We start from the raw sequence: 20,538 nt of genomic DNA, 5'->3' as shown, positions 1-20,538 counted from the left end.
AGTAATCTCGTGTTCTTGCCCTGTAAGTGTCGGTAATCTCGTGTTCTTGCCCTGTAAGTGTCGGTAATCTCGTGTTCTTGCCCTGTAAGTGTCTGTAATCTCGTGTTCTTGTCCTGTAAGTGTCTGTAATCTCGTGTTCTTGCCCTGTAAGTGTCTGTAATCTCGTGTTCTTGCCCTGTAAGTGTCTGTAATCTCGTGTTCTTGCCCTGTAAGTGTCTGTAATCTCGTGTTCTTGTCCTGTAAGTGTCTGTAATCTCGTGTTCTAGTCCTGTAAGTGTCTGTAATCTCGTGTTCTTGCCCTGTAAGTGTCTGTAATCTCGTACCCTTGTCCTGTAAGTGTCGGTAATCTCGTGTTCTTGTCCTGTAAGTGTCTAATCTCGTGTTCTTGTCCTGTAAGTGTCTGTAATCTCGTGTTCTTGCCCTGTAAGTGTCGGTAATCTCGTGTTCTTGCCCTGTAAGTGTCTGTAATCTCGTGTTCTTGTCCTGTAAGTGTCTGTAATCTCGTGTTCTTGTCCTGTAAGTGTCTAATCTCGTGTTCTTGTCCTGTAAGTGTCTGTAATCTCGTGTTCTTGCCCTGTAAGTGTCTGTAATCTCGTGTTCTTGTCCTGTAAGTGTCTGTAATCTCGTGTTCTTGCCCTGTAAATGTCGGTAATCTCGTGTTCTTGTCCTGTAAGTGTCTGTAATCTCGTGTTCTTGTCCTGTAAGTGTCTGTAATCTCGTGTTCTTGCCCTGTAAGTGTCTGTAATCTCGTGTTCTTGTCCTGTAAGTGTCTGTAATCTCGTGTTCTTGTCCTGTAAGTGTCTGTAATCTCGTGTTCTTGTCCTGTAAGTGTCTGTAATCTCGTGTTCTTGTCCTGTAAGTGTCTGTAATCTCGTGTTCTTGCCCTGTAAGTGTCGGTAATCTCGTGTTCTTGTCCTGTAAGTGTCTGTAATCTCGTATTCTTGTCCTGTAAGTGTCTGTAATCTCGTATTCTTGTCCTGTAAGTGTCTGTAATCTCGTGTTCTTGTCCTGTAAGTGTCTGTAATCTCGTGTTCTTGTCCTGTAAGTGTCTGTAATCTCGTGTTCTTGTCCTGTAAGTGTCAGTAATCTCGTATTCTTGTCCTTACCCTTGCACTGTATGGCGGTCTGAGCGAGCAGTGGGTCTCTGCTAAGTCGAGCCAGTGTAACGGCTGCTTTCTGCTGAACTCGTTCACATGCGGCGCTCTCGGATGGACTGGAGGACGACGGCTTCTCATTCAGTAACACCAGCAGCTGCTCGATTCCTAAAGCATTCGTTAAAACATTACAGATTGTTGATGAGCAGAAGAGTATTACTGTAATCTCTGGCGTACCCTTCTCCTCCAGGACGTCTGCGGTGCACTGCTCCAGCACAGACAGATTGGCCAGGATTGTCACGACCTGCACAGATAAAAACACGGTAAATGAACATCACTCACACACACACACACACACACACAGCAAGAGAATACACACGTAGATCTGCTCGGACTGTCATGATCACACTGCTCTATATTATTTCCTAAGTGAACAGAGCCACACAGACGAGGAAGAACAGCGAATCTGTGAAAGCAGCTACAGACATGTCATATAAGTGTGGGGAACACAGCCATGTAAAGCCTGAGCGGTGTCTGCACTCATCAGCACCTGGTCTTTGGAGTAGGGTGTGTCGACGCGCTGGCGGTCCCTGCAGGCCTGGAGGAGGATGTGCACGGCGTTGAGCTGCAGCAGGATTTCACACGCCATGCTGTCAAAAAAGGTGATGTTAGCGAGCGCAGCGGAGGCCAGCAGAAACACCTCGCCGCAGGACGCGCTCTCACACAGATCTGCACACACAGATAAGGTACTGTCATACTTTCACTGTCTTCACATAGTTTCTGGCTGAAATGAGCTCAGATTGGGCTGTTGTGCTTTACGGATGAGGGCTGTGACGATGTCCTGCATGCTCTCCAGAAAGCTGGACAGGTGTTGAGTGGAGCTGTGATGAGGAGACGTGATCTGGGCCATCACTGCTGCTGCCTCCGCTCGGGTGGCCTCCGCACACGCTCCGTCCGTCAGGATATCAGCCAGACACAGCAGCCCGTCCACCTGCCGACAGAAGACCGTTAGCCTGCGCTGATGTCGTACGGTGAGGAATATATATTACAGTATTCTACATTAGATGAGTCCGAACAGGAACTCGTCTGTCAAAACAGAACTCAGGATCAGTCTAAAATGAGCACGTCCACATTAACATACTGGGGGATATTTTAATGAACAGGGCGGCACGGTGGCGCAGTGGGTAGCAAGATCACCTCACAGTAAGAAGGTCTCTGGTTTGAGTCTCGGCTGGGTCAGTTGGTGTTTCTGTGTGGAGTTTGCATGTTCTCTCGTGTTGGTGTGGGTTTCCTCCGGGTGCTCCGGTTTCCCCCACAGTCCAAACAAATGCACTATAGGGGAACTGATCAACTACACTGGCTGTAGTGTATGGGTGTTCCCCAGTGATGGGTTGTAGCTGGAAGGGCATCCGCTGTGTAAAACATGCTGGAATAGTTGGTGGTTCATTACACTGTGGTGACCTCTGATTAATAAAGGGACTAAGTGTGTGTAAGACACACACACACACACACACACACACACACACACACACACACACACACACACACACACTGATGTGTTGATAGTTCATCAGTGCAGTTGTAAAAGCAATTGCACTTCATGACCACACGGTGGCGCTGTCACATAAACAGTGGAGCTCTCTAGCAGCAGCAGCAGAATAATGGCACTACATCATGACGAGCTCAACACGTGTCAGATAAGAGTTACAGAGATTATGAATAATGGAAGCATTAGATATTCTAATCTCACACTGTAACCAGAGTTATTCATGATGCAGCAGAAACAGAGTGTGGCGACTTGCATAAGAGCAGAACACAAGAGCACGGCATGAGGAGCAGGACTTTACCTTCTCCAGCTGACTGATGCCCTCCTCAACACAGCAGATGGAGGCCACGGTGCGCAGAGCAGGAGCATACAGAGAGCTGAAGCAGTCCTGCCGGCAGATCTTCAGCAGCGCCACCACTGCACCCTCCTGCACACACACACAGCAGCGCTCACTGGAGTATATACTGTTGTTTACTGTCATGTTTATGCTGTTGTGTTTTACTCTGTCATGTTTATGCTGTTGTATTTACTCTGTCATGTTTATGCTGTTGTGTTTACTCTGTCATGTTTATGCTTTTGTTTTTACTCTGTCATGTTTATGCTTTTGTTTTTACTCTGTCATGTTTATGCTTTTGTTTTTACTCTGTCATGTTTATGCTTTTGTTTTTACTCTGTCATGTTTATGCTGTTGTATTTACTCTGTCATGTTTATGCTGTTGTGTTTACTCTGTCATGTTTATGCTGTTGTATTTACTCTGTCATGTTTATGCTGTTGTGTTTACTCTGTCATGTTTATGCTTTTGTTTTTACTCTGTCATGTTTATGCTTTTGTTTTTACTCTGTCATGTTTATGCTGTTGTGTTTTACTCTGTCATGTTTATGCTGTTGTGTTTTACTCTGTCATGTTTATGCTGTTGTGTTTACTCTGTCATGTTTATGCTGTTGTGTTTACTCTGTCATGTTTATGCTGTTGTGTTTACTCTGTCATGTTTATGCTGTTGTGTTTACTCTGTCATGTTTATGCTGTTGTATTTACTCTGTCATGTTTATGCTGTTGTATTTACTCTGTCATGTTTATGCTGTTGTATTTACTCTGTCATGTTTATGCTGTTGTATTTACTCTGTCATGTTTATGCTGTTGTATTTACTCTGTCATGTTTATGCTGTTGTATTTACTCTGTCATGTTTATGCTGTTGTATTTACTCTGTCATGTTTATGCTGTTGTATTTACTCTGTCATGTTTATGCTGTTGTATTTACTCTGTCATGTTTATGCTGTTGTATTTACTCTGTCATGTTTATGCTGTTGTATTTACTCTGTCATGTTTATGCTGTTGTATTTACTCTGTCATGTTTATGCTGTTTACTCTGTCATGTTTATGCTGTTGTGTTTACTCTGTCATGTTTATGCTGTTGTATTTACTCTGTCATGTTTATGCTGTTTACTCTGTCATGTTTATGCTGTTTACTCTGTCATGTTTATGCTGTTGTGTTTACTCTGTCATGTTTATGCTGTTGTATTTACTCTGTCATGTTTATGCTGTTTACTCTGTCATGTTTATGCTGTTGTATTTACTCTGTCATGTTTATGCTGTTGTATTTACTCTGTCATGTTTATGCTGTTGTGTTTTACTCTGTCATGTTTATGCTGTTGTGTTTACTCTGTCATGTTTATGCTTTTGTTTTTACTCTGTCATGTTTATGCTGTTGTGTTTTACTCTGTCATGTTTATGCTGTTGTGTTTACTCTGTCATGTTTATGCTGTTGTGTTTACTCTGTCATGTTTATGCTGTTGTGTTTACTCTGTCATGTTTATGCTGTTGTATTTACTCTGTCATGTTTATGCTGTTGTATTTACTCTGTCATGTTTATGCTGTTGTATTTACTCTGTCATGTTTATGCTGTTTACTTTGTCATGTTTATGCTGTTGTATTTACTCTGTCATGTTTATGCTTTTGTTTTTACTCTGTCATGTTTATGCTGTTTACTCTGTCATGTTTATGCTGTTGTGTTTTACTCTGTCATGTTTATGCTGTTGTGTTTACTCTGTCATGTTTATGCTGTTGTATTTACTCTGTCATGTTTATGCTGTTGTATTTACTCTGTCATGTTTATGCTGTTGTATTTACTCTCATGTTTATGCTGTTGTATTTACTCTCATGTTTATGCTGTTGTGTTTACTCTGTCATGTTTATGCTGTTGTTTACTCTGTCATGTTTATGCTGTTGTGTTTACTCTGTCATGTTTATGCTGTTTACTCTGTCATGTTTATGCTGTTGTGTTTACTCTGTCATGTTTATGCTGTTGTGTTTACTCTGTCATGTTTATGCTGTTGTATTTACTCTGTCATGTTTATGCTGTTGTGTTTACTCTGTCATGTTTATGCTGTTGTTTACTCTGTCATGTTTATGCTGTTGTGTTTACTCTGTCATGTTTATGCTGTTTACTCTGTCATGTTTATGCTGTTGTATTTACTCTGTCATGTTTATGCTGTTGTATTTACTCTGTCATGTTTATGCTGTTGTATTTACTCTGTCATGTTTATGCTGTTGTGTTTACTCTGTCATGTTTATGCTGTTGTGTTTACTCTGTCATGTTTATGCTGTTGTATTTACTCTGTCATGTTTATGCTGTTGTGTTTACTCTGTCATGTTTATGCTGTTGTATTTACTCTGTCATGTTTATGCTGTTGTATTTACTCTGTCATGTTTATGCTGTTGTATTTACTCTGTCATGTTTATGCTGTTGTGTTTACTCTGTCATGTTTATGCTGTTGTGTTTACTCTGTCATGTTTATGCTGTTGTGTTTACTCTGTCATGTTTATGCTGTTGTGTTTACTCTGTCATGTTTATGCTGTTGTTTTTACTCTCATGTTTATGCTGTTGTGTTTACTCTGTCATGTTTATGCTGTTGTTTACTCTGTCATGTTTATGCTGTTGTGTTTACTCTGTCATGTTTATGCTGTTGTGTTTACTCTGTCATGTTTATGCTGTTGTTTACTCTGTCATGTTTATGCTGTTGTGTTTACTCTGTCATGTTTATGCTGTTGTATTTACTCTGTCATGTTTATGCTGTTGTTTACTCTGTCATGTTTATGCTGTTGTGTTTACTCTGTCATGTTTATGCTGTTGTTTACTCTGTCATGTTTATGCTGTTGTGTTTACTCTGTCATGTTTATGCTTTTGTTTTTACTCTCATGTTTATGCTGTTGTATTTACTCTCATGTTTATGCTGTTGTATTTACTCTGTCATGTTTATGCTGTTGTATTTACTCTCATGTTTATGCTGTTGTATTTACTCTGTCATGTTTATGCTGTTGTATTTACTCTGTCATGTTTATGCTGTTGTATTTACTCTGTCATGTTTATGCTGTTGTGTTTACTCTGTCATGTTTATGCTGTTGTGTTTACTCTGTCATGTTTATGCTGTTGTGTTTACTCTGTCATGTTTATGCTGTTGTGTTTACTCTGTCATGTTTATGCTGTTGTGTTTACTCTGTCATGTTTATGCTGTTGTATTTACTCTGTCATGTTTATGCTGTTGTGTTTACTCTGTCATGTTTATGCTGTTGTGTTTACTCTGTCATGTTTATGCTGTTGTGTTTACTCTGTCATGTTTATGCTGTTTACTCTGTCATGTTTATGCTGTTGTGTTTTACTCTGTCATGTTTATGCTGTTGTGTTTTACTCTGTCATGTTTATGCTGTTGTGTTTACTCTGTCATGTTTATGCTGTTGTATTTACTCTGTCATGTTTATGCTGTTGTGTTTACTCTGTCATGTTTATGCTGTTTACTTTGTCATGTTTATGCTGTTGTGTTTTACTCTGTCATGTTTATGCTGTTTACTCTGTCATGTTTATGCTGTTGTGTTTACTCTGTCATGTTTATGCTGTTGTATTTACTCTCATGTTTATGCTGTTGTATTTACTCTGTCATGTTTATGCTGTTGTGTTTACTCTGTCATGTTTATGCTGTTTACTTTGTCATGTTTATGCTGTTGTATTTACTCTGTCATGTTTATGCTGTTTACTCTGTCATGTTTATGCTGTTGTATTTACTCTCATGTTTATGCTGTTGTATTTACTCTGTCATGTTTATGCTGTTTACTTTGTCATGTTTATGCTGTTGTGTTTTACTCTGTCATGTTTATGCTGTTTACTCTGTCATGTTTATGCTGTTTACTCTGTCATGTTTATGCTGTTTACTCTGTCATGTTTATGCTGTTTACTCTGTCATGTTTATGCTGTTGTATTTACTCTGTCATGTTTATGCTGTTGTGTTTACTCTGTCATGTTTATGCTGTTGTGTTTACTCTGTCATGTTTATGCTGTTGTGTTTACTCTGTCATGTTTATGCTGTTTACTTTGTCATGTTTATGCTGTTGTATTTACTCTGTCATGTTTATGCTGTTTACTTTGTCATGTTTATGCTGTTGTGTTTACTCTGTCATGTTTATGCTGTTTACTCTGTCATGTTTATGCTGTTTACTCTGTCATGTTTATGCTGTTGTGTTTACTCTGTCATGTTTATGCTGTTGTATTTAYTCTGTCATGTTTATGCTGTTTACTTTGTCATGTTTATGCTGTTGTATTTACTCTGTCATGTTTATGCTGTTTACTTTGTCATGTTTATGCTGTTGTATTTACTCTGTCATGTTTATGCTGTTGTATTTACTCTGTCATGTTTATGCTGTTGTATTTACTCTGTCATGTTTATGCTGTTGTGTTTACTCTGTCATGTTTATGCTGTTGTGTTTACTCTGTCATGTTTATGCTGTTTACTCTGTCATGTTTATGCTGTTGTATTTACTCTGTCATGTTTATGCTGTTTACTCTGTCATGTTTATGCTGTTGTGTTTACTCTGTCATGTTTATGCTGTTGTGTTTACTCTGTCATGTTTATGCTGTTTACTTTGTCATGTTTATGCTGTTGTATTTACTCTGTCATGTTTATGCTGTTTACTTTGTCATGTTTATGCTGTTGTGTTTACTCTGTCATGTTTATGCTGTTGTGTTTACTCTGTCATGTTTATGCTGTTGTGTTTACTCTGTCATGTTTATGCTGTTGTATTTACTCTGTCATGTTTATGCTGTTTACTTTGTCATGTTTATGCTGTTGTATTTACTCTGTCATGTTTATGCTGTTGTTTACTCTGTCATGTTTATGCTGTTGTATTTACTCTGTCATGTTTATGCTGTTGTGTTTACTCTGTCATGTTTATGCTGTTGTGTTTACTCTGTCATGTTTATGCTGTTGTATTTACTCTGTCATGTTTATGCTGTTGTGTTTACTCTGTCATGTTTATGCTGTTGTGTTTACTCTGTCATGTTTATGCTGTTGTGTTTACTCTGTCATGTTTATGCTGTTGTGTTTACTCTGTCATGTTTATGCTGTTGTGTTTACTCTGTCATGTTTATGCTGTTGTATTTACTCTGTCATGTTTATGCTGTTGTGTTTACTCTGTCATGTTTATGCTGTTGTGTTTACTCTGTCATGTTTATGCTGTTGTGTTTACTCTGTCATGTTTATGCTGTTGTGTTTACTCTGTCATGTTTATGCTGTTGTGTTTACTCTGTCATGTTTATGCTGTTGTGTTTACTCTGTCATGTTTATGCTGTTGTGTTTACTCTGTCATGTTTATGCTGTTGTGTTTACTCTGTCATGTTTATGCTGTTGTGTTTACTCTGTCATGTTTATGCTGTTGTGTTTACTCTGTCATGTTTATGCTGTTGTTTACTCTGTCATGTTTATGCTGTTGTGTTTACTCTGTCATGTTTATGCTGTTGTGTTTACTCTGTCATGTTTATGCTGTTGTGTTTACTCTGTCATGTTTATGCTGTTTACTCTGTCATGTTTATGCTGTTGTGTTTACTCTGTCATGTTTATGCTGTTGTGTTTACTCTGTCATGTTTATGCTGTTTACTYTGTCATGTTTATGCTGTTGTRTTTACTCTGTCATGTTTATGCTGTTTACTYTGTCATGTTTATGCTGTTGTGTTTACTCTGTCATGTTTATGCTGTTGTGTTTACTCTGTCATGTTTATGCTGTTGTGTTTACTCTGTCATGTTTATGCTGTTGTGTTTACTCTGTCATGTTTATGCTGTTGTRTTTACTCTGTCATGTTTATGCTGTTTACTTTGTCATGTTTATGCTGTTGTRTTTACTCTGTCATGTTTATGCTGTTGTTTACTCTGTCATGTTTATGCTGTTGTATTTACTCTGTCATGTTTATGCTGTTGTGTTTACTCTGTCATGTTTATGCTGTTGTGTTTACTCTGTCATGTTTATGCTGTTGTATTTACTCTGTCATGTTTATGCTGTTGTGTTTACTCTGTCATGTTTATGCTGTTGTGTTTACTCTGTCATGTTTATGCTGTTGTGTTTACTCTGTCATGTTTATGCTGTTGTGTTTACTCTGTCATGTTTATGCTGTTGTGTTTACTCTGTCATGTTTATGCTGTTGTRTTTACTCTGTCATGTTTATGCTGTTGTGTTTACTCTGTCATGTTTATGCTGTTGTGTTTACTCTGTCATGTTTATGCTGTTGTGTTTACTCTGTCATGTTTATGCTGTTGTGTTTACTCTGTCATGTTTATGCTGTTGTRTTTACTCTGTCATGTTTATGCTGTTGTGTTTACTCTGTCATGTTTATGCTGTTGTTTACTCTGTCATGTTTATGCTGTTGTGTTTACTCTGTCATGTTTATGCTGTTGTGTTTACTCTGTCATGTTTATGCTGTTGTGTTTACTCTGTCATGTTTATGCTGTTGTTTACTCTGTCATGTTTATGCTGTTGTGTTTACTCTGTCATGTTTATGCTGTTGTGTTTACTCTGTCATGTTTATGCTGTTGTGTTTACTCTGTCATGTTTATGCTGTTTACTCTGTCATGTTTATGCTGTTGTGTTTACTCTGTCATGTTTATGCTGTTGTGTTTACTCTGTCATGTTTATGCTGTTGTGTTTACTCTGTCATGTTTATGCTGTTGTTTACTCTGTCATGTTTATGCTGTTGTGTTTACTCTGTCATGTTTATGCTGTTGTGTTTACTCTGTCATGTTTATGCTGTTGTGTTTACTCTGTCATGTTTATGCTGTTTACTCTGTCATGTTTATGCTGTTGTGTTTACTCTGTCATGTTTATGCTGTTGTGTTTACTCTGTCATGTTTATGCTGTTGTGTTTACTCTGTCATGTTTATGCTKTTGTTTTTACTCTGTCATGTTTATGCTGTTGTRTTTACTCTGTCATGTTTATGCTGTTGTATTTACTCTGTCATGTTTATGCTGTTGTGTTTACTCTGTCATGTTTATGCTGTTGTATTTACTCTGTCATGTTTATGCTKTTGTTTTTACTCTGTCATGTTTATGCTGTTGTATTTACTCTGTCATGTTTATGCTGTTGTGTTTACTCTGTCATGTTTATGCTGTTGTATTTACTCTGTCATGTTTATGCTGTTGTTTTTACTCTGTCATGTTTATGCTGTTGTGTTTACTCTGTCATGTTTATGCTGTTGTGTTTACTCTCATGTTTATGCTGTTGTATTTACTCTGTCATGTTTATGCTGTTTACTCTGTCATGTTTATGCTGTTGTATTTACTCTGTCATGTTTATGCTGTTGTATTTACTCTGTCATGTTTATGCTGTTGTATTTACTCTGTCATGTTTATGCTGTTTACTCTGTCATGTTTATGCTGTTGTATTTACTCTGTCATGTTTATGCTGTTGTATTTACTCTGTCATGTTTATGCTGTTGTGTTTACTCTGTCATGTTTATGCTKTTGTTTTTACTCTGTCATGTTTATGCTGTTGTATTTACTCTGTCATGTTTATGCTGTTGTGTTTACTCTGTCATGTTTATGCTGTTGTGTTTTACTCTGTCATGTTTATGCTGTTGTGTTTTACTCTGTCATGTTTATGCTGTTGTTTTTACTCTGTCATGTTTATGCTGTTGTGTTTACTCTGTCATGTTTATGCTGTTGTGTTTACTCTCATGTTTATGCTGTTGTATTTACTCTGTCATGTTTATGCTGTTTACTCTGTCATGTTTATGCTGTTGTATTTACTCTGTCATGTTTATGCTGTTGTGTTTACTCTGTCATGTTTATGCTGTTGTTTTTACTCTGTCATGTTTATGCTGTTGTGTTTACTCTGTCATGTTTATGCTGTTGTGTTTACTCTGTCATGTTTATGCTGTTGTATTTACTCTGTCATGTTTATGCTGTTTACTCTGTCATGTTTATGCTGTTGTATTTACTCTGTCATGTTTATGCTGTTTACTCTGTCATGTTTATGCTGTTGTATTTACTCTGTCATGTTTATGCTGTTGTATTTACTCTGTCATGTTTATGCTGTTGTGTTTACTCTGTCATGTTTATGCTGTTGTGTTTACTCTGTCATGTTTATGCTGTTGTATTTACTCTGTCATGTTTATGCTGTTGTATTTACTCTGTCATGTTTATGCTGTTGTATTTACTCTGTCATGTTTATGCTGTTTACTCTGTCATGTTTATGCTGTTGTGTTTACTCTGTCATGTTTATGCTGTTGTATTTACTCTGTCATGTTTATGCTGTTTACTTTGTCATGTTTATGCTGTTGTATTTACTCTGTCATGTTTATGCTGTTGTGTTTACTCTGTCATGTTTATGCTGTTGTGTTTACTCTGTCATGTTTATGCTGTTGTGTTTACTCTGTCATGTTTATGCTGTTTACTCTGTCATGTTTATGCTGTTGTGTTTTACTCTGTCATGTTTATGCTGTTGTGTTTACTCTGTCATGTTTATGCTGTTGTGTTTTACTCTGTCATGTTTATGCTGTTGTGTTTACTCTGTCATGTTTATGCTGTTGTGTTTACTCTGTCATGTTTATGCTGTTGTGTTTACTCTGTCATGTTTATGCTGTTGTGTTTACTCTGTCATGTTTATGCTGTTGTGTTTACTCTGTCATGTTTATGCTGTTGTGTTTTACTCTGTCATGTTTATGCTGTTGTGTTTACTCTGTCATGTTTATGCTGTTTACTCTGTCATGTTTATGCTGTTTACTCTGTCATGTTTATGCTGTTGTGTTTACTCTGTCATGTTTATGCTGTTGTGTTTACTCTCATGTTTATGCTGTTGTATTTACTCTGTCATGTTTATGCTGTTTACTCTGTCATGTTTATGCTGTTGTATTTACTCTGTCATGTTTATGCTGTTGTGTTTACTCTGTCATGTTTATGCTGTTGTTTTTACTCTGTCATGTTTATGCTGTTGTGTTTACTCTGTCATGTTTATGCTGTTGTATTTACTCTGTCATGTTTATGCTGTTTACTCTGTCATGTTTATGCTGTTGTATTTACTCTGTCATGTTTATGCTGTTTACTCTGTCATGTTTATGCTGTTGTTTACTCTGTCATGTTTATGCTGTTGTATTTACTCTGTCATGTTTATGCTGTTGTATTTACTCTGTCATGTTTATGCTGTTGTGTTTACTCTGTCATGTTTATGCTGTTTACTCTGTCATGTTTATGCTGTTGTATTTACTCTGTCATGTTTATGCTGTTGTATTTACTCTGTCATGTTTATGCTGTTTACTCTGTCATGTTTATGCTGTTGTATTTACTCTGTCATGTTTATGCTGTTGTATTTACTCTCATGTTTATGCTGTTGTGTTTACTCTGTCATGTTTATGCTGTTGTGTTTACTCTGTCATGTTTATGCTGTTGTATTTACTCTGTCATGTTTATGCTGTTGTATTTACTCTGTCATGTTTATGCTGTTGTATTTACTCTGTCATGTTTATGCTGTTTACTCTGTCATGTTTATGCTGTTGTGTTTACTCTGTCATGTTTATGCTGTTGTATTTACTCTGTCATGTTTATGCTGTTTACTTTGTCATGTTTATGCTGTTGTATTTACTCTGTCATGTTTATGCTGTTGTGTTTACTCTGTCATGTTTATGCTGTTGTGTTTACTCTGTCATGTTTATGCTGTTTACTCTGTCATGTTTATGCTGTTGTGTTTTACTCTGTCATGTTTATGCTGTTGTGTTTACTCTGTCATGTTTATGCTGTTGTGTTTTACTCTGTCATGTTTATGCTGTTGTGTTTACTCTGTCATGTTTATGCTGTTGTGTTTACTCTGTCATGTTTATGCTGTTGTGTTTACTCTGTCATGTTTATGCTGTTGTGTTTACTCTGTCATGTTTATGCTGTTGTGTTTACTCTGTCATGTTTATGCTGTTGTGTTTTACTCTGTCATGTTTATGCTGTTGTGTTTACTCTGTCATGTTTATGCTGTTTACTCTGTCATGTTTATGCTGTTTACTCTGTCATGTTTATGCTGTTGTGTTTACTCTGTCATGTTTATGCTGTTGTGTTTACTCTGTCATGTTTATGCTGTTGTGTTTACTCTGTCATGTTTATGCCGTTGTATTTACTCTGTCATGTTTATGCTGTTGTATTTACTCTGTCATGTTTATGCTGTTGTGTTTACTCTGTCATGTTTATGCTGTTGTGTTTACTCTGTCATGTTTATGCTGTTGTATTTACTCTGTCATGTTTATGCTGTTGTGTTTTACTCTGTCATGTTTATGCTGTTGTGTTTACTCTGTCATGTTTATGCTGTTGTGTTTTACTCTGTCATGTTTATGCTGTTGTGTTTTACTCTGTCATGTTTATGCTGTTGTGTTTACTCTGTCATGTTTATGCTGTTTACTCTGTCATGTTTATGCTGTTTACTCTGTCATGTTTATGCTGTTTACTCTGTCATGTTTATGCTGTTTACTCTGTCATGTTTATGCTGTTGTGTTTACTCTGTCATGTTTATGCTGTTGTGTTTACTCTGTCATGTTTATGCTGTTGTATTTACTCTGTCATGTTTATGCTGTTGTATTTACTCTGTCATGTTTATGCTGTTGTGTTTACTCTGTCATGTTTATGCTGTTGTGTTTACTCTGTCATGTTTATGCTGTTGTGTTTACTCTGTCATGTTTATGCTATTTACTCTGTCATGTTTATGCTGTTGTGTTTACTCTGTCATGTTTATGCTATTTACTCTGTCATGTTTATGCTGTTGTATTTACTCTGTCATGTTTATGCTGTTGTATTTACTCTGTCATGTTTATGCTGTTGTATTTACTCTGTCATGTTTATGCTGTTGTATTTACTCTCATGTTTATGCTGTTGTATTTACTCTCATGTTTATGCTGTTGTATTTACTCTCATGTTTATGCTGTTGTATTTACTCTGTCATGTTTATGCTGTTGTATTTACTCTCATGTTTATGCTGTTGTATTTACTCTGTCATGTTTATGCTGTTGTGTTTTACTCTGTCATGTTTATGCTGTTTACTTTGTCATGTTTATGCTGTTGTGTTTTACTCTCATGTTTACTGTTTAACATGACAGTTTAAACACAACAGTGTAAACAAGACAGACTAAATGACATTGTTAACGTGACAGTAAACGACAGTGTTAAATTGACAGAGTAAACGACAGTGTTAAAGTGACAGAGTAAACGACAGTGTTAAAGTGACAGAGTAAACAACAGTGTTAAAGTGACAGAGTAAACAACAGTGTTAAAGTGACAGAGTAAACGATAGTGTTAACCCGACAGTGTTAAAGTAACAGAGTAAACAACAGTGTTAAAGTGACAGTGTTAAAGTGACAGAGTAAATGACAGTGTTAAAGTGACAGAGTAAACGACAGCGTTAAAGTGACAGAGTAAACGATAGTGTTAACCCGACAGTGTTAAAGTGACAGAGTAAACAACAGTGTTAAAGTGACAGTGTTAAAGTGACAGAGTAAATGACAGTGTTAAAGTGACAGAGTAAACGACAGCGTTAAAGTGACAGAGTAAACGATAGTGTTAACCCGACAGTGTTAAAGTGACAGAGTAAACAACAGTGTTAAAGTGACAGTGTTAAAGTGACAGAGTAAATGACAGTGTTAAAGTGACAGAGTAAATGACAGTGTTAAAGTGACAGAGTAAACGATAGTGTTAACCCGACAGTGTTAAAGTGACAGAGTAAACGACAGTGTTAAAGTGACAGAGTAAACGATAGTGTTAACCCGACAGTGTTAAAGTGACAGAGTAAACGACAGTGTTAAAGTGACAGAGTAAACGATAGTGTTAACCCGACAGTGTTAAAGTGACAGAGTAAACGACAGTGTTAAAGTGACAGAGTAAACGACAGTGTTAACACGACAGTGTTAACCCGACAGTGTTAACATGACAGAGTAAATGACAGTGTAAAGACGACAGAGTCAACAACAGAGTAGACTACAATCAGGATGCTTTAACAGACTTAAAGAAGGATGTCAGCATCTACAACTGTAAAACTGACAGTAAAGATAAATATAGCTGCAAGCAGCAATAAGGGGCCAAGCACTTTTGGCCAAAAGGTGGTGCTGCTCCAGATGTTTTTGAGTCCTGTCAGGGCATGGGGTTGAAGATGCATTCCCTGTTTTGTAATGATATGTGAATGTGTTAGTAAAATATGGCATATTTGGCCAAAAATCAAAATGATCAATGCCCAAAATGACTGACCTGTGAAAATCAGACATCATTCGACTCGACGTGCTCTGCCGGATGTAACGAGACCAGTTTTATGAGTTTCGGACGAAGGGTTGAGACATTACAAACCAAAAAAGATAGTTTTACGTATCTCCGGACCACTAGGGGGCAGTGCGCCGAAACTCTGCATATAACCTCAGACCCCAGTTGTCATAACACACACCAATTTTGGTGTGAATCAGTGAATGCGTTACGGAGATATCGCCTCAAGTCCATTTTTTTGCAAGTTCTACGTTAAATTTGAAAACGGTTGGTCTAATCAACTCGAACTCCATAACTTTTGCTTGGCATGGTCTGTAGATCACGTGATTCAATTTTGGTGAAAATCGGAGAAATGGCCTAGTACAAGTTCAAATGGATTTTTCGAATAATTTAAAATAGCACGAAAAAAATTCATGTCGGAAAATGACGTCATAGGGTGCGTTTGAATCGCGGAGTCACGGAATCAGAGGAAAAAAGAATTGCGATCGTCGCCCATTCGGTTCAAAAGTTATGATGATAAACGTACGTGAAAGTTTGGACAAGTGGTGGCGCTAGAGAGTTTGATTATAGACTTCATATGTGGTCTGATTAATGTTAAGACTGTCCTCTATCATTGTGCCAAATTATACAACTTTCCCGCATACGCCTATCTGGGCTGCCATTCAAATCCGGCGGAAGAAGAAGAAGAATAGGAACGCTAACGAAAGCAATAGGTGCATAAATCTGTGTAACGCTCACCACGCCTCTGTATAACTGTGTGTGCGTGCGTGTGTGTGTGTTAGGATCAGCATCCTCTAACCCAGCGCAGTGTATGACAGGAGCGGGTCTCCACTAGACAGAAGATGGCTGCGGCGCTGTAACCACTGTCATTATGTGAATAAGCTTAATTATGTGGGCATCAGCGCCGGCGTCATTCAGGGGCCACGCGGAGCCACGCTAGAGAGCCGCAATCTGCTGGAACACGTCTGCTGTGGCGGAAGCGGGAGGATCACACGCACAAACAGTTTCCTGTGTTACGACTGTCAAAATTACCCAAAATGCCCCATTATTCAATCTTACAAGCAGGAAGAAGATTAATGATGAGCAGAACAGCGGGAGAACACACACACACACACACACACACACACACACACACACACACACACACACACACACACACACACACACACACACGCCATCATTTACTGAAGAGCGCAGCAGCTGTATTACTCATGTATAATACAGGCTGTGTTCCTCAACATTATTAATAGGGTGTGTGTGTGTGTGTGTGTGTGTGTGTGTGTGTGTGTGTGTGTGTGTGTGTGTTTGTGTGTGTGTGTGTGTGTGTGTGTGTGTGTGTGTGTGTGTGTGCATGTGCGTGTGTATGCGTGTGTGTGTGCGTGCGTGCGTGTGTTCTCCTACTTTCGCGATGATGCTGCAGAGCTGTGGTCCGTCTTGTGTCAGAGACAGCAGGTTGCTGATGGCGGTGCTGATGGTGAGAACATCATCCGAATCCTCAATCTGACGGATCAGAATCTGTGAAGAGGAGCTGGACATTAGCGCTCCGTCACACTGCTGAGTCTATTGATCCACACACAGGTTATTAAAGGGATGTGGATGTACAGGGAGATGTGGATGTGGACTGGATGAAGTGCGGCTGTGACTGTCCGCATGGAAATAAAGAGAGGTGTTGATCAGTGCTGTGGACACATCAGCTCTCTGATCTCAAATGATTGAGAAAATTGTGCCAGCTCAATATTTTGAGTCTGCAGGGCTGGAATGTGAGCAGATAAACCCTGATCCTCATCTGCTTTGTGTTTTCTCGTGTGCTCAACTTTCTTCTTCTTGTTATTATTTTCCTCCTTTAATTGAGGCGACAGTGGAGCAGTGATGGTCTTAAACAGGACAGAGAGAGTGTTTGCCGAAGCTCGCTTTCTGCAACTCTCACATGGTCGCTGAGCAGGGCTGAGCCGGGTCCGTGTCTGGATGGGAGAGCACATGGGAACACTGGGCTGCTGTTGGCAGGGGTGTTAGTGAGGCCAGCAGGGGGCGCTCAACATGCGGTCTGTGTTTGTCCTGATGCCCCAGTGTAGTGAAGGGGACTCTATACTGCTCAGTGAGTGTCGTCTTTCAGATGAGACGTTACACTGAGCTCCCGACTCTCTGTGCTCGCTAATAACCCCAGGATGTCCTTGGAAAAAGTGTAGGGGTTTCACCCTGGCCAAATCTGCCCCCTGGCCTCCTCAGCATCCCCATATCATAACTGGCTTCATCAGTCTGTCTCCTCTCCACCAATCAGCTGCTATGAGTGTGTGCAGTCCTGTGCAATATGGCTGCCGTCGCCTCATCCAGGTGATGCTGCACACTGCTGCTGGATGAGGAGACCACACCTCAATGTGTAAAGCGCTTGAGTGTCCAGAACAGAGCTGTGTACATGTAGGAAACTATTATTACACACAGAGTGTAATGTGAAGTGACGCTGACAGCAGGGAGTGCGGATCCAAACGCAGGGTTTATTAGCAGGGTGGTCAGGTAATGGTCAACACACGGCAAACAGATGCACAGAGGAGATGCAGAGCCACAGTCAAATAACAGGCAGATGATCAGGCAGGCAGCAGGCAACATGAACAAACAAACAAGGCGAGGGTCAAAAACACAACGAGACAAGGCAAGGGGAACACACGGTCATGTTCACAGAGCAGTACAACAACACTCAACAATGACAGTCTGAAAGTGTGTGTGTGTGTGGGTGTGTGCGTGTTTGTGCGTGTGTGTGTGTGTGTGTATGTGTGTGTGTGTTTGTGCATGTGTGTGTGTTTGTGTGTTTGTGCGTGTGTGTGTGTGTGTGCGTAAGTGTGTGTAAGTGTGTGTGTGTAAGTGTGTGTGTGGCACCTGTATCTCGTTGGCCAGAGCCATGTCAATCATCTGGCTGAAGGAGTCGCTGACGTCGGTCAGGATCTCGTGGATGGCCTCCTTCATGGACTTGAGGAAATATTCGTCTTCAGTGTGGAGACACCTGTGGAGAAACACACACCTTCAGCAGGAGGAGGAGGAGGAGGAGGAGGAGGAGAAGACGATGATCCTGCTGACCGTACCTCTCTGTGATGATGCTGAGCTCCATACACTTCTCCAGCAGAGTCTTCTCAAACTGAACAGAGGAGGAAGACAACCATCAGCCTCATACACACACACACACACACACACACACACAAACACTCACACTCACACAGACTCACACACACACACTCACACACAAACACACACACAAACACACACACACAAACTCACACACTCACACACAGACTCACACACACACACACACACAGACTCACTCACACACACACACACACTCTCACACACACACACACACACACACACACACACACACACACACACACACAGTACTCTTATGATATATGTATGTGTGTGTGTGTGTGTGCTCCACCTTCTGCATGTCTGCAGGTGTGTGTGGCGCGCTGCTGTACTCCTGGATGAGCGAGCGCAGGTGTGTGTTGACTCTTCCCGCAGTGTTGTGCACACGCTGCCATCTCCTCTTCTCCAGCCGCTGGAACATCTTGCCCAGCTCCGTGCTGACGGCCAGCGCCCGCTTCAGCAGCGCCTGCAGGTTGTCCCGCGTGGTGTGTGTGTGTGAGAGTGTGTGTGTGGCGCCGGCCGACACGATCAGCTCTGCATCTTCATCCACACCCAGCGGTTTGGACTGCAGCACACACATACACTCCACCTCCGTCATCTGCCGCAGGTCCTCCATCCAGCGCTGCACTGAGTCCACCTGTATAGTGTGTATCCGGCTGCGCGCACACACACACACACACACACACACACGTTACATGTCTTCACAGGTGCAGGATTGTAGATATGAGAACGGTCACTCACCCTCTCACACACACACACCAGCGCGCAGGCCTCTGCTAAACACACCCTGTGATGTGGCTGTATTAGTGTGTGTGTGTGTTTGTGTGTGTATTAGTGTGTGTGTGTTTGTATTAGTGTGTGTGTGTGTTTGTGTGTGTATTAGTGTGTGTGTGAGTGTGATTGTGTGTGAACAGATGGAGCACCTGCCGATCTGCTGGTGTGTGTGAAGTTAATTGTTCATCAGGGGTGTTCAGAGAATCATGAACATCGGTGAGCATCACACACACACACACACACACGCACACACACACACACACACTATTCCTGCTGAGCCATGAACCACTCGGGCTTCAGACACACACACACCTCAAGATCCGCTTCATCATACACTGTGTTTGAGGAGTGAAACCCAAATCAACTGCAGGTTGCAGATGGACACACACACACACACACACACACACACACACACACACACACACACACACACACTCACACACTCACACACACTTGCACATGTGTAATCACAGTGACTCTGACCTGCAATCTTAGCACGCATCAGCATGCACACACACATAACTGCTGCTGTTCAGCTGTAAACACACACACACACACACACACACACACACTGAGGAGTCATTATACGGCTGAAATTGTTACGTACATCTTTCCAGAAAAGGAGGAGCAGCTGCTCTGCCGGGAGCTCTGCGGCGACGACATTCTCCTGCAACACACACACACATGAATACAATATAACACACACACACACACACACACGTGTCAGTTTTCTTGCAGAATGAAACTTCATTCAAAACTTTACAATAATGTAAGTCTTGCCAGCGTACAGAACACACACACACACACATCAGTATATTCTGCTTCCTTCACACACTGCTGCGCTCAAACACTCGCATAAACTGAGCAACAATGAAATAATCTGAGTTTGATTTTATAGTAGAGCTGTAAGTACACCATCATCCTGAATACAGCACCAGCCAACACACACACACACACACACACACACACACTGATGAACACACAAGCAGCACTGATGAACACACTGCAGAATACACACACACACTGATGAACACACACAGTGTGTGTGTGTGTGAATGCATGAGCAAATTCATGTGTTCACACACACACACTTACCCTGTCTCTCTCATTAAACTCCATCATTAACGCACGCGCACACACACGCACACACACACACACACAGAGAGCTGGAGAGGGCGGGTGGAGGAGCTGTTGAGCAGGTGGAGGGCCGTCATGATCTCAGCGCTTCACTGTAAGAGCCTCTCACTGCGGTAAAGAGCTGCAATACTGACATCAACACAGAGACCCGCTGACCTGAGCCCAGTGTGTGTGTGTGTGTGTGTGTGTGTGTGTGTGTGTGTGTCCAACTGACAGAACAAAACAGTGAATAATAAGATCTACACACATTACAGCCAGACTGACAGGTTTCCTCATTCATCAGGGGTCACCACAGTGGAATGAACCACCAATTACCCTGGCA

General features: G+C 40.2%; 1 protein-coding gene and 1 long non-coding RNA gene across 12 annotated transcripts in view; one reads left to right on the top strand and one right to left on the bottom strand.

Annotated features, from left to right (window-relative positions):
• Positions 1-20,538, bottom strand: part of insc (INSC spindle orientation adaptor protein) — a 36,646-nt gene that overhangs the window by 2,727 nt on the left and 13,381 nt on the right. For 4 of the 11 annotated variants that reach the window (XM_073943455.1, XM_073943457.1, XM_073943456.1 and 1 more), the window contains 10 exons: positions 19,687-19,746; positions 18,598-18,961; positions 18,248-18,300; positions 18,045-18,168; positions 16,575-16,688; positions 2,942-3,067; positions 1,914-2,085; positions 1,645-1,823; positions 1,332-1,398; positions 1,107-1,262 (listed from right to left, as the gene is read on the bottom strand). In XM_073943455.1, the coding sequence (XP_073799556.1) occupies positions 1,107-1,262; positions 1,332-1,398; positions 1,645-1,823; positions 1,914-2,085; positions 2,942-3,067; positions 16,575-16,688; positions 18,045-18,168; positions 18,248-18,300; positions 18,598-18,961; positions 19,687-19,742 (1,411 nt within the window). In that variant the 5' untranslated portion in view covers positions 19,743-19,746. Of the gene's footprint in view, positions 1-1,106; positions 1,263-1,331; positions 1,399-1,644; positions 1,824-1,913; positions 2,086-2,941; positions 3,068-16,574; positions 16,689-18,044; positions 18,169-18,247; positions 18,330-18,552; positions 18,962-19,686; positions 19,747-20,538 lie in introns of all 11 variants that reach the window. The other 7 variants (XM_073943460.1, XM_073943461.1, XM_073943462.1 and 4 more) reach the window with 4 other exon arrangements.
• On the top strand, positions 1,138-2,583 carry LOC141381040 (uncharacterized). Its single transcript, XR_012400574.1, has 3 exons — positions 1,138-1,417; positions 1,525-1,840; positions 1,951-2,583. It is a non-coding gene; the product is annotated as an uncharacterized lncRNA (long non-coding RNA).

This window comes from Danio rerio, chromosome 25 (assembly GCF_049306965.1).
Source record: "Danio rerio strain Tuebingen ecotype United States chromosome 25, GRCz12tu, whole genome shotgun sequence".
In the NCBI taxonomy this organism is placed as follows: Eukaryota; Metazoa; Chordata; class Actinopteri; order Cypriniformes; family Danionidae; genus Danio; species Danio rerio.
The sequence above is the reverse complement of the archived record's forward strand: the minus strand, read 5'-3'. Positions and strand labels throughout refer to the sequence as shown.